We start from the raw sequence: 15494 nt of genomic DNA, 5'->3' as shown, positions 1-15494 counted from the left end.
CAGGGGATTTCACACTGAATATTACACATAAATCTGTATATTTCTTGAATTAAGGGTTAAAAGGAAGTTCCAACAGTTTACTCATTTCCTTAACAGAGTTTCCTTATCCTAGCTATATTGCTGACATTCTATAATTACGTACTCTGTAATATCCAAATCTCTGCAGTATTCACAAACTCACAGGGGAGTCCGCTAGATTTATTTTATTTAAATAGAAGCCATTAATTGCATTATTTGGTCTTAAATGGCTTATTGTTTTACTTAATGGTTTGTTAATTGAACTGATTCATTGTGTCGCACCTGCCAGCTGTCGATATGTGTACTTTTCCACATGTTTATTAATTCTGAAAGCTAAACTTCTTGGCCAGAATGTAGTCTTTTTTTACTATTCTTTATAATCACTTTTTTTTCTTTCATAAAGATTAGATAAGTAGAATTTATAACTTTTAAGTCCATTAATGTTGTAATAAATCTTATGTGTTCATGATTATTGGGGCTGGGTCTGTCTTCAAGGAAATCTGAGATCGCCTGTAAAAACTTGAATATGTCAATCTGTAGACATATTTAAGGTTGTTTTACGCTGATGACGACTTTAAAGTAGGTCAAAAGCTCGGCACGAGCAGCTGAATTTGCTTTCTTTAGAAGACCATATTTTGGTAAAGAGTATTCGTAAATGAAAAAGTGGTCGATACTTCTAATACTGAAATCAAGAAATCTTATAAATGTTCACTACTTCAGTTACCATTTGTGGTGTAAATATGTACAAATTATGACTTTTACTAAGATGTGCTCGAGCTTTAAAAAAGCTAAGCATTTTATTAGTTTTGTTATGCTCATGATGGACTAATGGGATATTACTTTGCTCTGTGTATTTTTATTTTTTGTTGTATATTTGTGGAATGCGTTCATTTAGATAGTACATATACGAATATTAGTTCTACCTGTTGTAATTTAATTAAATCTTTTTTGTATTTAATCATATTCAAGAATCTTGTATAGCAATAAAGGCAATTAAATTAAATTCAAAAGAAAGCCGATTCCTATTCGAAAGATTATAATTTATTTTTTTTAATGCTACAAATGAATGGAAATTGATTCATTTTAGTTATACACTACTCACCTGTAAAACAATTGCTGTTTGTTTTTCATCTGCCACTCGTTGAGTTACATAAATGTGCAAATATATTTACAGAGTGTACAATCGTTAAATCTTTTTTAATCTAGTGTGATCTTCCAACTGTTTTTGCTTAGTCTTCTACAACATCGGGAAATGAAGGTCACACTACAAAAGAAAATTGACTAGGTTCAAATACTAGGATAATTTATTCTCTTGTGAGATTTATTTAGCATTCTTTCCCTCTCTTCTTCTTCCCTCACTCTTCTCACTTCTCTTTCTTCAACAAATAAATTTTAAATATTTTGCTGTAATACTTGTTTGAAATGCCAGTAAATTGCATAATTTTTCAACATAGAATTTTAATCTGTTAGTATTTCAGATTTATATAGTAAGCTTATGGGTTTGAGTTGATTGCAAATTGTGATGACAACTGTCCACTCATTCATCCGAGTGGATCGAGGTCACGATAGCTCAAGTGGTAGAGAGCGGCGTATCAAGCCGAAGATTGTGGGTTCGAATCCCGCTTGTGCCATTGACTTTTTTATCTCAACTAAAAACCTTAATTAATTGTATGTCCACTCATATTTTATTTTGATAGATTTTTGTTGTTGTTGTTGTTGCCGTGTTGCTTCTCTCCCACTTCTTTCAATGCTATCGGTCTTTCTGGAATAATAGTGATCAAATGAAACCAATTATACAGATTGTTTGCTTGTTTTCTTCTTATTCCGTTAATTGCAAGCACTAATCATAAAAAAATGGATTTTGTTATCTCTTTATTAAAAAAAAAAAAAAAAAAAATCAGTAAAAAAGCGTCTTTGTACCAGCCCATCTTACATTCAGCTGGTGTACTGGTGTCTGCTATACTCATCGCATCCCTCATACCTATTGAATTGGTACTAAAGCGGAGGGCATGTACTTATCTAAACTTCTTATAAATTATATATATGTCATGGAGCCATCGGTTGTCAATAAAAATACCAAAATGACAATAAAACATGCTTGTCTGTTACATTTGTATTTATTCTTATAGAAATTAGGTAATATTTAGTTTTAATTATTAGTACCTATATACAATAAGAAAACTAGGCTGAATATGTAGGAATTATTTCAAATTTTTCTTGTTATTTGGTCAATGAGAGGCCATTACTTTACAATACTCTTTATGAAATTATTCTCAAATAAAAGTTGATCAGATCGTTCGTGAATGTTGTTAAATCAAAAATTGACCAAAGAATTAAATGGCTGTTTCAAGTGTTGATTATGTTATTATTCCTCACTCGAGTTTGTCTTTAAGCTGTATACATTTCATCTCTTTAAAATTGAAAAAATATCTACAATTATTTGTCATAATTTTTTATATTTCGACCTTTAAATAGTAAGAATATGGGTGGTCTTGGCCTTGAGTTTTGTTTTTCTAGTCGTGGGTGTAATTAAATTTCAATTAAGCAATTTTCATGCATTTTCAAACAGTTCACATTTCTACGATTTGAGGCCAGATTAAATGATTGGGAACGCAACAAGGTGCAGGACAACATGTTGCAGTACTCGTCTTGGTAAATTTCTATCACTTTTTTAAAAATTTGTATATTATTTAATGGTTATGTGTATATTTTAATGGAAAAGCTTGATATTCCAATATAAATAATCATCGAGCAAATATAACCATATGAATGACTTAGTTGATCAAAGGACCATCTTGAAGGTACTTTGCAATATTATTTTTATGATATAAAGTAAAATCTAAAATTCAACATTCCTTGATAAAGTTGCTTTTCAATTATAACAGGTATTTATATTTCTCTTGCTCCAAAGAAAATATTAGCATTCAACAGTTTTAAAGAACTCAAGATAAAATGTTAATTTTTAATAGATGTTCAGTTAAGTAAGCCACGGAGTATAATTATTTCTTTAATTAGCATTTTGACAGCCTTGAATCCTTGAATATTGCCGACAGAACAATTCTAAATTTTTTAAGTCGAAATTTGTCCTTATGTTAGTAAAATATGTGCAAATCTGTACGTTAATACAAGAAATATTTAATGTGTTGAACATTTGTCAAAATAATAGATTTTTTATTGAAATGATAAATTGAGTATATTTTAATATTAAATTATTGTTCACTTTATTGTTTTGCTTTAAGAAGATTAAAACGAAAATCCAGGGTTGAAGTTTTAAAGTAAGATGTACATGCTAAATGACAAGTAAAAACTATTTGTAATAGTTTCCTGGATGTGGGAAAATAATAATTAAAATAAATTGGTCAAAACTAAGAAAAGGATGATGAAGACACGCTTAGTTTTCAAATCTCAGCATAAAAGAGATAATGTCCCCTTATCATTGATTTATTTATTTTCCCTGTGTAATATTCCAGTTTAATTGTACTGTTTATCAGAGCACTGACTCAAAACAAATATCGCTCGCACATATTAGTACTGAAACGATTTTAAAAAATCTCCTCTCTGTACTGTACTTAATTTTCTAAAATTATCTTCCGTTATGTTCCAGAATGGAATGGAACTCTATTGAAAGAGGGAGTCTGGGCCAACCCTATGGATTACATATTGGAGGAATTCCACGACATCACCTTCCAAAAGGTGGTGTCATGGATATCGTCGACGGTTATGATATTCGGTGGTGTGGCCCCATTCATTCCTCAATACCGGGAAATCAAGAGGAAAAATGACGCCGAAGGCTTTTCGCTATACGTCTGCCTCGTTCTACTCATAGCGAACACTCTGAGGATTCTTTTCTGGTAAATTTTTATTAACTTATTTTCCGTTACATTTTATGGATTGAACCTCGTATTTTGTAGGTTTGGGAAAAGATACGAATTACCTCTTCTTGCACAAAGCATGATCATGAATGTCATGATGTTGTTTATGATTCATCTTTGTGTTAGAGTGAAGAACAGGAGCCAGATTATTAGAGGACCCGATCGTGTCTTTACAGGTACCTTTTTTATACTACTTGTCTTTTTTTGAGTTGTAAAATAAGTTTTTAGCATTTTTCAATAATTCCATTCCATCCCTCTTGTGTTTTGAAATAATGTTTTTTTAATTGCACACTCTGAAAAGCGATACAGTTGTGGTGTTTTTATTTGTCGGTTTTGTTGAGGATCTCATATTTTTATGAGGTGATTTACTAATTTAAAATAGAGAAAAAACAGTGTATTTTTTTATTAATGGTTTATTTATAAAAGCAAGGGGTAAACCACTGCCCAGATGATTGGGAAAAACACTTTAGGTAAAAGCACCAAAAATCCTTCAAACGTCGATGATCAAATTCAAACTTTTTTCACAAATAACCCACACAAGACATTTTAGAGGTACAAGCGCTTCAACATATCTGAGAACAGCTGGGTTTGTTTGTCGGGGCAATTATCTGTTCCTACATATTAACTGAGAAAAATTTAGTGTAATCGCCATCTGCGATTCCCTCCTAAAATTTGTTCAGGGAGAAAAAAGTGGGGAAAACATTGACCCAATATTAAAAACTCTAGAAGCTTGAATATGTCCCAAGTGGATACTGTTGTACATTTGGTGTGATTGGAAAGTGGTGCTTCTTCCAACCAACCAAACTGTTAATTCTAGTATTTGTGATAAAAGTCAGCAATTAACCAACAACAACTGGTTAATCTCAAGGGGTTTGTTTTCCATTAGGATAACCCTTGTATCCATGTTTCTTTGAAGGAGCACCAGAACTTTTTGAAGCTTTGCTAGAATGTGGGTATGCCACCAACCATTCTCACCTGACATTGCACCATCAAATTTTCAGTAATTTGATTACACGACATTTGAAAAATGGCAAAAAGGAGGGAAAATTCAAAAGGTGGGGTTGAGATGGAAGTTAGTGCCAGAGTGGATCGAGGTCACGATAGCTCAAGTGGTAGAGCAGCGGCGTATCTAGCCGAAGATCGTGGGTTCGAATCCCGCTTGTGCCATTGACTTTATTATCTCAACTAAAAACCTTAATTAATTGTAATATATTAATTGGTCAAGTGTACCACGAAATTAGTGAATTTAAATTAAAAATCTTAGTACAATCTCCAAAAAAAAAAAAAAAGAATTATCAAAAGAAAATTGTTGATTTATAAATATAGTTGATTTTTAATTGTTTAATATTCACCACAAAAAAATATTTTTACAAGAAAATTTAATATTTATAAAATGTGAGTTTTATTTATCATCTTAAATAAAAAATTTCATATATACCAAAAAAACTTGCTTAAATGACAGATGTACATGTAGGAAATTGTGTAATAATTAAAAAAAAAATTTTTTGTTGCAGATTTTGACTGGAAATACTTCTGGGCGTGGACAGACTTCCAGTCATATGTAGATTTTGTGCTAATAGTTAGCCTAGTTATGTCTCTCTTAACCTTTCTTCTTCTTGACTCTGTGATATACGTAGAGATCCTTGGATTCATGGCCCTTTTCCTCGAGGCCATGCTTGCCGTTCCTCAGCTCATCAGGAACTTCAAACAACGATCGACAGAAGGAATGAGGTAAGTGAGATGTTCAATCTCTAAACAGAATTGAAAACAGCAATAAATTGTATGTGAAAAACAATGATTATGTTATGTAAGTATCCTGATGGTGCTAATGTGGACAGTCGGTGATGTATTTAAGACGACGTATTTCGTGCTGAGGGAAGCACCTGCTCAGTTCTGGTTATGTGGGGGGCTACAGGTCCTCATAGACATCACTATTCTGGGCCAGGTGTACTTTTACAAATCGCCTCCTTCCCGGCCCGTTCATCACCATGACCCAAGAACTGATGACTGACTCCACTTTTACCTTGGGTGAGTAGAGAAACTTTGGGTGCTTCAGTGCCAATTTTGCACGTCTAGCATGCTCTGATTGGTTTAGAAAAACCTTTTACCCTTCATTTGTGCTCAAGGCGGCTAATCAGTTTATTCTGTTGACAGGGATGGTTGATGGTATTAACAGTCTAAATGTCTATAATTATTTTTGAACTGCTCGCTTTCTCTTGTGGAAAAAAAAAATAAAAGAATGACAGTTTGCTTAATTCAAAGGTTAATTCCAAAATCAGTTGGAAGCCACTATGTTAAGTATTATTACATTCAAAATTGTCTGTTGTCTGACAATTTGTGTCATTGTTAATGTCCAGGTGTCGGCATTGCACTATATAATGATAACATTAACACATGTTAGGTGTACTTCAAAAGAAACAAGTTTTTGCTTATTTACCATTAAAAAATAGCTATGCGAATGCTTAATGTTAGGGTGAATAAAAAAAAGATCATTGTAAAAATTAAAATTATTTCATGTTTCCAAAAATTTAACTTTAATTGTATGAAAAGCTGCTCAATCTCCTGACAATACTGGTCCTTGGGCTTTGAGTGTAAAAGTCCTACAATGTCATGAATTTTTTTCTTCACAAAAGTCATTTTTTGAGAAATAGGTGGAAACTGAATATGTAAAAGGTTAATTCAGTGGACATGGTAGAAACTAGAGTCTATCGTTTGTTCACTAATTTCGTGGTCCGCTTGACCAATTAATATATTATAATTAATTAAGTTTTTAGGTGAGATAAAAAAGTCAATGGCACGAGCGGGATTCAAACCCACGATCTTCGTCGGCTTGATACGCCGCTGCTCTACCACTTGAGCTATCGTGACCTCGATCCACTCGGACACCAACTTCCCATCTCAACCGCACCTTTTGAATTTTCCCTCCTTTTTGCCATTTTTTATCTCACCTAAAAACCTTAATTAATTATAATATATTAATTGGTCAAGCGGCCCACAAAATTAGGGAATTTAATGATTTGGAATGAAGTATACTTCACTAAAGCTCTCCGTGGCCATTTCATTTGTCGTCGAGAATCCAATCCGATTACACGACATTTGAAAAATGGCAAAAAGGAGGGAAAATTCAAAAGGTGCGGTTGAGATGGGAAGTTGGTGTCCGAGTGGATCGAGGTCACGATAGCTCAAGTGGTAGAGCAGCGGCGTATCAAGCCGACGAAGATCGTGGGTTCGAATCCTGCTCGTGCCCTTGACTTTTTTATCTCAACTAAAAACCTTAATTAATTGTCATTTTAAAAAAAATTAGTAAAAAAAATCAAAACGTGTGGTATTTAGTGAACGTTTATTAATGGATATTTGGATTTCCATATAAAAATAAAAACCAAATAAAAATGAAAAAAAAAAGTTCTTTTTTGTCCCTTTTAATACCGATATTTACACCTCTGGCATGAATCATGAAAGTTACATGAGAAAGGATATAGCCAGCGCAATTCACCATGAGGTTGAATTTAAATCACTCTTCAGAACGATAAATACCTTTGCATTCCTTGAAAAATATTCCTAGTAAAATCCTGAGGAATTCTTTCTCATTCATCAAGAACAGGTGTTTCCAACTCTTCTGGGGTGTTAGGACCTAGTCATCGTTCAAGTCGGTCTGAAATGTGTTCGATCGGGTTCAAATCTCAACTTCGAGTTGGCCATGCCAAGCACTCATCTCCAAACTCATTCAGGTAGACATCCACAATATGCCCTCTATGGGGCCTGGCATTACCCTGAATTAGCAAGAATCTCACCAGTATGGGGGCAAATGGCACTACATGTTCTTTGGTTATGTCTCGTAAGTACTGTGAAGTTAGAGATCTCCCTCACACAACAACAAATTCTTTGCATGTGTCTAAGGAAATGCCACCCCAGAATATCAATGGAATCGTGGAATGCTACCTTAGGACCGTACAACATTGGGCATAACTTTCTCTCGAGTGTCTCCATAAGAAATTACTCCCATCTGAAGATTTGAGGCCAACTTTCACCTCATCTTTAAAGAGAACGCTTTCCCAATTTTACATCATCCAATTCACATGTTCTCGTGCGAATTGAAGCCTGGCCATTTTCTAAGCTATTGCAAGCGGACGACGGCGCAGCGGCCGAATTATCTCTCGATATTTGCTTGCTTTTCAAGCACAAGAGATTAGTCGGCGTGAGCGTGTTGCTACTTATTCTTGTGTAGGGGACAGTAAGGTTCCAGAATTCAATAAACCAGAGACAGTATTCAGTAACATTTATTGTACACAAGTCTTTCTCTTAATAGTACCCTAATTGCTAATTAATTAATCTACAAGTCAGCCACAACTCTAAATCTGGGATGAGTCTATCAACAAATGGACTTACCCCAAATGATGCTCGCCACGATCAGTGTCCACAGCATCTCTTCTCTCGACCTCTGACTTGGCTCAATTGGTCGCAATGGCTGGTCCTCACTGGCTCTGGCTGGCTGAGTCCTCTTGTTGAATCCCAGACGGAGTGTGGCTGCTTCTCTCCCGGTCCTTGGTCTTGACTGCCTGGGGTGAGTCTCGGCTGGGTCTTTGACTGGGGTGAGTCTTGTATCTTGACTGACTTTTGATTTTCCAGTCATCCCTTTTTTACCGGGTCTCTCCCGGAGTAGGGGTGGAAAGGAAACTCAAAAGTCGGGGGAGTTCTCATGCCGCGGCTGGGCCGGCAAAGACGGTGGTCTAGCACAGGATTGACGTAGTCCCAATTTACGATGTCCCCTGTTACCTAACTTTCTACCTGGGTAACCATTTCCAAGCTTCATTTGCCAAATGTGTCACATCGTTCCAGTCTGGTTCTGCCTCACAATTCGACGTTCTTACCTGTCTACGTGGGTAACCATTTTCAAGCTGCATTTGCCAGATGTGTCATGTCGTTCCCGTCTGGGCGGCCGCCCCTTCAAAGTACAACCTTTGTCCCTTTTCCTCGTCTACCTATTTTGTTCTTATTTTACAATTTAACTTATCGCTAAGACGGGGGCCGGCTTACACAATGGTAAGAAGAGGTCCACAATCTGGGTGGCAGACCCTGAGGTTATTTTCATTGAACCTTCTTCTTACAGTCCTGGATAAAATAGAAACCTTTTGGACTATATCAGATATCTTACCTCATTTCCCATCATGCTGCAGTTTTGTAGAACTTGACGACGGTTGAGTCTATCATCTCTCTGGTCTGTTGACCTAGGTCGACCCAGTCCTAGCCTTCTAGTGTGCAGCCCTGTTTCTCCAAAGCACGGAAGAACTCTTCCTCCTGTAGAGTGATTTACACTCCTAGCGACTTCGCACTGGCTGTATCCTTCCTCTAATAATATTATGACCCTGACATTATTAAATTCGTTGAAATGCTTGACTGGAGTGATTGAAAAAGGTTTAAGAATAAAAATAATCCATTATGTTTAGTGGTCTGTTGATCAAATTACTTCTTTCAGTTAATAATTATTTTTTGTAAGGTCTTGGTTGAACCTGAAGGTCATTTCAACCAAGACCTTACATAAAAATAATAATAAAAGTAATATCAAATGAAATCCACAAAGGAAAAAGATTAACTGAAAGCGATTTTTGGCATAATGCTTCTTTTTGTGCAAATGAGATTAATCAGTTCAGTAACTAAATAAAAAAAACTAAACAAAGCAATTATTATTATTATTATTTTTTTTTAAATACTACTAAAGCTCCTAATTAATGTAGAAAGATAATGGATTTAATTTTAAACTAAATAAATTGAGTGGTGCGTTAAATTTGTCAATCAGTGTTTTTCTTTTAAATTGTTGTTTGTAATATGCCATAAATTTTGTCTTTTAAACTTTGAAGGTAAAATTTCATTTTGGAATGCGGTATTGTCTTGTTCGGTTAATCATTTTGCATGCATCGCTGAGTAGAATAACTTTTGTAATTGTTAATTATCGAGTTGTGAAAAAAAATCAATAAATAATAATTTGTCGAAATTAACTTTTCAGGTATGTCTATATAATATACGTTGCCTTCCAGTTTCTATTTCGTAACCCTGACCCTGCAGTTGCTGTTTAAGAGCTTCCAGAGGTCTTCTGTTTGATTTTTCTTCCCGGGTATAATTATAAACCGTAATTTCTTCCTTTTTGTGTAGTCTACTCATGAATGTTTTCATTGTGTCGTCAAATTTAGATGAAAGATAAGCAATTAATAATTGTTAAATACTTTTATAGCTATCTGAGACATGACTTTCTGTTTAATTTAAAAATTTTTATTGGTGTTATCTTCGAGCTGTGCTGAATTTTCAGTTCGTTCAATATTTATTTTTTTCACTTATAATATGTACAATTACAATAATAAATTAAAAGCTGGTTTATTAAATGTGATTTGAGAACACCACATAGTGTAAAAAGTTCAACATAAGCTCGAGAAGTGTTTTCTTTTTTTTAAATATTATAATAGTATTTATAATGTTTTTTCTACCTTAAAATAAATATATTTAATTTTTGTCTGTGAAGGATATATTATATAGATATATCCAAGGTAAGGAAGATACAAATTGTGCTTCTCACTTTGGATGATGTCAACAAAATTTTATTAAAAACAAAAAACGAAATGAAAAATTAATGAATTATGTCGAAAGGTGAATTTTCCTCACTAGTTTAAAAAAATAATAAATGTAAATTGACAAACAAAAATTCTAATGTGGCTTTACTTCCACAGAAAGCGGATGCTTTTAAGCCTCTTCTGTAGAAATTGTGTGATTTCAGCCTTCCATAGTTTAGTCGTTTGTAATTTAGAAATTTTACGATCTTTCAAAGTATCGAATGGGCTTAGATTATTTAATTTGTATAGTTGCTTAAGTCTTCCAAAGAACGCCGTGATGGCGTTGTTTTTTGTTTTCGTATCAAACAAACAATAGGGGCTTTGGACTTTGTATTATTTCTTTTAACAATATGAAAATTATGGGGTGTAGAGATAAAGAACCAGATTATAGTTTTGTGCGAACACTTAATCAAATACAAGGGACCTAGCATAGAATACAAAATAGTATTTCATTAATAATTTTAAATCGGCGAAAAAGGAAAATTAATACTGCAAAAAAACTGTCAATTCTAAGAGTATTACATTCAAATACTTAAAAACGAACACAAATGAAGATATATTTTTTTTACTCATTAGGTACAAAAAAAAAATAAAAAAAGAAGAGAATACATTAGAAACATGTTTGTTATTAAGATTGTAGGAAGTTTAGCAACGAATTGTAAGGAATTTGCGCTTAAAACTTTTTTCCGATTTTATATAAGGTGTTTGTAAAGCCTTAGAAAAATTTTTTGTACATAACAAACTTTTCTTTTTTGCAAATTTGAGCTTTTATTTAACAAAAACAAAAAAAAATTAACTTTTTATTGTGCAAATATTTAAAAGCAATCTTCATACCTGTGTAAAATGAAATTGTGATGTTTAACAGTACATGATAAAGTAGAGCTTTTTGTACAGAGTAGATTGTGAATAATTTGAATATTTTTTTCCCATTGTAAATAAAGTTTTTGTGATCTAGTCATCGATTCATTTAGAATTTCAACTTCTCAACAGATCGCAATTTTTACACGTATTGTCTATTTTGAATTTTTTTACTTCTTCGATGATTATCTCTATGGGAATAATGTGATCAGTTCAAATCTAAAATAATGATCAGCATTGATGTGTTATTTAGGTAAAAGAACCTTTTACAATTATTTAATACTTCAATTATGTTCATTATTTGTGATTTTTTTAGTTTTTTTTTTTATCAAATCTGACAACAGTGGCTAGTCCAAGAGAGTTTAGTTATGAGACTATTAATTTTATATATTTTTTTAAATAATTTTTTTAATTATCTACACTTTTGTTTATTTGGGTGCATTTACGTTGGTTTTATTTATATTTGCCATAGTTTTTTTTGTATTCTTTATTATAAGTGTTTAGATAATAATGCATCGAGTGCAATATTGCATTTGTTACTCCTATCGGAAGAAGAAAATTGCCTTTCTTGCGGAAACGTGTCTTTTCCGAGATGGGCTCTCACTAGCTTCAAAATGTACAATATCAAATGTATTTATTTTTCCAACAATATTCTTATTTGGAGAATTCAAATTTTATTTATTGTTGAAATCTTGTCGTTTGATTCAAACTGATCAAATGGAAATTATAAATATAATATTTATCGAGGGAAAATGGTTAAAAATATTAATTAAAAATAAATAAGCTTGTTTAGTGATTCATAGGAATGTGATATATTTAATTTCTCACTTATTGAACAATTAAATTTTACTTGTAATTGTGTAAACATAGAATAATAAACTTAGTTACAATTTACTTATTTTTACACAGTGGTGACTAGTTTGTACCAAGTGGGTAGACTGCACATAACTAACATGTTACAATGTGAATTTTGATTGTAATATTTACCTTTTTATTGTATTTAAAACTTTTAATATTCTAATATATAAAAAAAGCATAATTATATATATACACACATATATATATATTTTATTGTAAAAATAATGAATGTTGAATATTGTTTGTTTATTGATGTTGGCAGAGAGTTTATATATATATATATATATTGTTAGTCAGTACAATTTTAATGTGGATGTTAAAAGTACAAAAGTGAGTTTTCCGATGAATGTTTTTAGTGCTGCTGTTATGTTAAAATCTTTGCTTCTGTGTTTCGCCATGATAATAATAAGATAATCACTGCCTGTATTATCTGAGTTGGTATTAGATACTTAGCACTACAATTTTAAGAGCTTCCATTTTTACACTTTTACTCTTCATACATTTTCTTGTACGAAATTCATTGCACTATTGGTAAAATTATCTGTTTTTTACTTCGGTTTGAATTGTTCTTTTTTATGTCTAGTTTGGGCTTGCTTTAAAGTCGAATTTCCATAATTGCTTGTTTTATAAAGAAATTTGTTCCATTTTGGTAAGATCATATTTAAAAGAACAGTGTTTTCTGTGCTTTTGTTCAACAGTTTAACCAAAATTGACCAAATTGCATTTATCAGGCTTAATATACGTTTAAATAAAGATGTCTCTGCATCAACTGTTCAATTCAAAGTTTTGAATGAAAATTATCATCAAGGCTTTAATATGTTTAATTTAATCAAAATACATTTATTTTCAAAGTACATTTATAATTAAAATGGATCCCCCGTCAAATTATTCAATGATTAATAAAAATCCAATGATTTTTTGTTCTTTAAGGGCTGTGTCGGATGCTTTCAAATTAGATACAACTTTAGGCTTGCCCTTCCGTTGAGATTTATAGAATTGTTTTCTTCCTAATGACTAATGTTATAATTACTAATGCGAAAAAAGAAGCGATGGTTTATATGTCTTATTTTGTTTCAGTATATAAATCTGTTATCCACAACATGACAATCTATTTAATAATCTCTTTGTTTTTTTTTTAATGTGTATTATTTATTGTGGACATAGTCAAATTAGAGAATAAAGAGACTCCGTCCTTCTTATACATCATCAAACTTAGAGAAGAAAAAAATATTGGCATTTTGGTTAATGTGTTTTAAGAAAGGATGGTGGAACTTTGATCTGAACAATTCAATAAAAGCAACATTTAGATTATTTTAAGGCTAAATTTAATTTATAAATTTTAACTATCTGAATGAAAACTACACTAGTTTGGCTTAGCAGTTCAGTTAACATTGAATAGTATGAAACAGTGAATAAAAAAAAAGTTGTAAATTCATACAACATTCAAATACCAATTTCAGTTTGTGCTTTAAACAAGTTATTAGACTTTTATACACAAAAACGCTTTCTATGTAAAATGTTAAAATCCAATAGTATCCATTTTTTCTTATGAATCTAACAACCGTATGGACTTTGCAATTTGATTACTTAAGGATAAAACAGTTTTGTCAGGTTGTAGGTGAAATTTTATACATATCTTTAAACATTGGCAAGTCGTTTGCCTTGTGTTCAACTTGTACGTCTCTCTAATATGAATTATTCTGTAAATTATGTCGAGGCAGGTTAATAACTGGAATAGTTTTGACATTCCAAGTTGGGTCATTCCTGATTTTTTTTTTAGATTAGCAAACTGGACCTTCCACAAGAGTCGTTGATCGACTCCAAGACAAAAAGTTCGATAAATTATAATTAACATTATTTTGTACTGTTTTCATTGTGCCTTTAAAGTAAGTAATTTGTATAGAAATTTAGATTTCCTTTATGAAATTTATATGTTTTGTGAAGAATATTTATTTTTATTCTAAGCACTTGTGTTGTATAGTTAGTGTGTATACTTTTTATTGTATATATCTTTCTTTAACATAATATTAGTCAAAATAAACTAACATTGTTGACTGATGGTGTATTAATGGCTCTTTTGTACAACCTGTAATTTCAAATAGAAATTAATTTTAAAATTGTGTTAATTTATTCAAATCAACATTTAAATTTTTTTGTATGTTACAATTTAATAATAACCATTTTTAATTTTAAATTGATCATAATCTAGTTTATAACTAATCCATTAAGTTTTTTTGTGTGTATGAAACTATTTATTTTAAAATTATTATGTATTACAATTAATTAAGGTTTTTAGTTGAGATAAAAAAGTCAATGGCACGAGCGGGATTCGAACCCACGATCTTCGGCTCAATACGCCGCTGCTCTACCACTTGAGCTATCGTGACCTTGATCCACTTGGACATCAACTTGTTATCTCAACCCCACCTTTTTTAAATTTTCCCTCCTTTTTGCCATTTTTCAATTGTCGTGTAATCGGATTGGATCCTCGGCGACAAATCTCGGCTTTTTTATCTCAACTAAAAACCTTAATTAATTGTAATATATTAATTGGTCAAGCGGACCACGAAATTAGTGAATTTAAGGAATTATTATGTATGTGTATTTCCAGGTGGTTGTACAATTTAAGTGTTGGACGTGCTAGAAAAGTTATTGTATTCTGTACGTACACAGGTGTGAGTTGTAATTCAACTTGAGAATTTTACTTTCCGCGATTGCAATGGTTTCACTGCCTCATTTTTAAATTGAGATTAAGCCGTTTTCACATCATTTTTCTTTCAATAGTTGATGCTTTGGTATGTTAGTGTCACGGATTCTGTGATACCAGACCTGAGGTAATATTGGTGCCTTAAGCTCAGTGGAGAAATTTGTTCTGAGTTTGATAAGATATAAAAGAAACTTTCTATTTCTTTTCTTAAGAACTGTTTATTTAGATTATTCCAAACAAATAGATCACATAAAATATGGATATTCATAGGAAATAGCAAAAATGGGCTGAATCGTCAGTTTTAACTTTTGGGGATGTGCTATTTTCAGTACATTTTCAACTTTCTATTCATTGCTTTTGTTATGAACTGTTTATTTAGACTATTCAAAACAGATAGATCTCATAAAATATTGTTATATACAGAAAAAGGCTAGAAGGGGCAAATCACCCTGTTTTACATTTTGTGTGTGTGCCAATTTCAGTACTTTTTCTATTTGATATGCATTTCTTCTGTTATTACCTGTTTATTCAGTCTATATATAGAAATATTTTACCTAATAAACATAAAATTTCAATATCCAT

At 32.1% G+C, this 15494-nt stretch overlaps 1 protein-coding gene across 9 annotated transcripts in view; it reads left to right on the top strand.

Annotated features, from left to right (window-relative positions):
• Positions 1–15494, top strand: part of LOC106667923 (PQ-loop repeat-containing protein 1) — a 311097-nt gene that overhangs the window by 5806 nt on the left and 289797 nt on the right. For 3 of the 9 annotated variants that reach the window (XM_024226612.1, XM_024226613.1, XM_014396210.2), the window contains exons 2-5: positions 2588–2670; positions 3623–3869; positions 3930–4066; positions 5405–5621. In XM_024226612.1, the coding sequence (XP_024082380.1) occupies positions 2619–2670; positions 3623–3869; positions 3930–4066; positions 5405–5621 (653 nt within the window). In that variant the 5' untranslated portion in view covers positions 2588–2618. Of the gene's footprint in view, positions 1–2587; positions 2671–3622; positions 3870–3929; positions 4067–5404; positions 5622–5702; positions 5919–6044; positions 6625–9891; positions 14271–15494 lie in introns of those variants that run through there. The other 6 variants (XM_014396206.2, XM_014396208.2, XM_014396213.2 and 3 more) reach the window with 4 other exon arrangements.

This window comes from Cimex lectularius, unplaced genomic scaffold (genome assembly GCF_000648675.2).
Source record: "Cimex lectularius strain Harlan isolate CLEC.00 unplaced genomic scaffold, Clec_2.1 scaffold120, whole genome shotgun sequence".
Taxonomy (NCBI): domain Eukaryota; kingdom Metazoa; phylum Arthropoda; class Insecta; order Hemiptera; family Cimicidae; genus Cimex; species Cimex lectularius.
The sequence above is the reverse complement of the archived record's forward strand: the minus strand, read 5'-3'. Positions and strand labels throughout refer to the sequence as shown.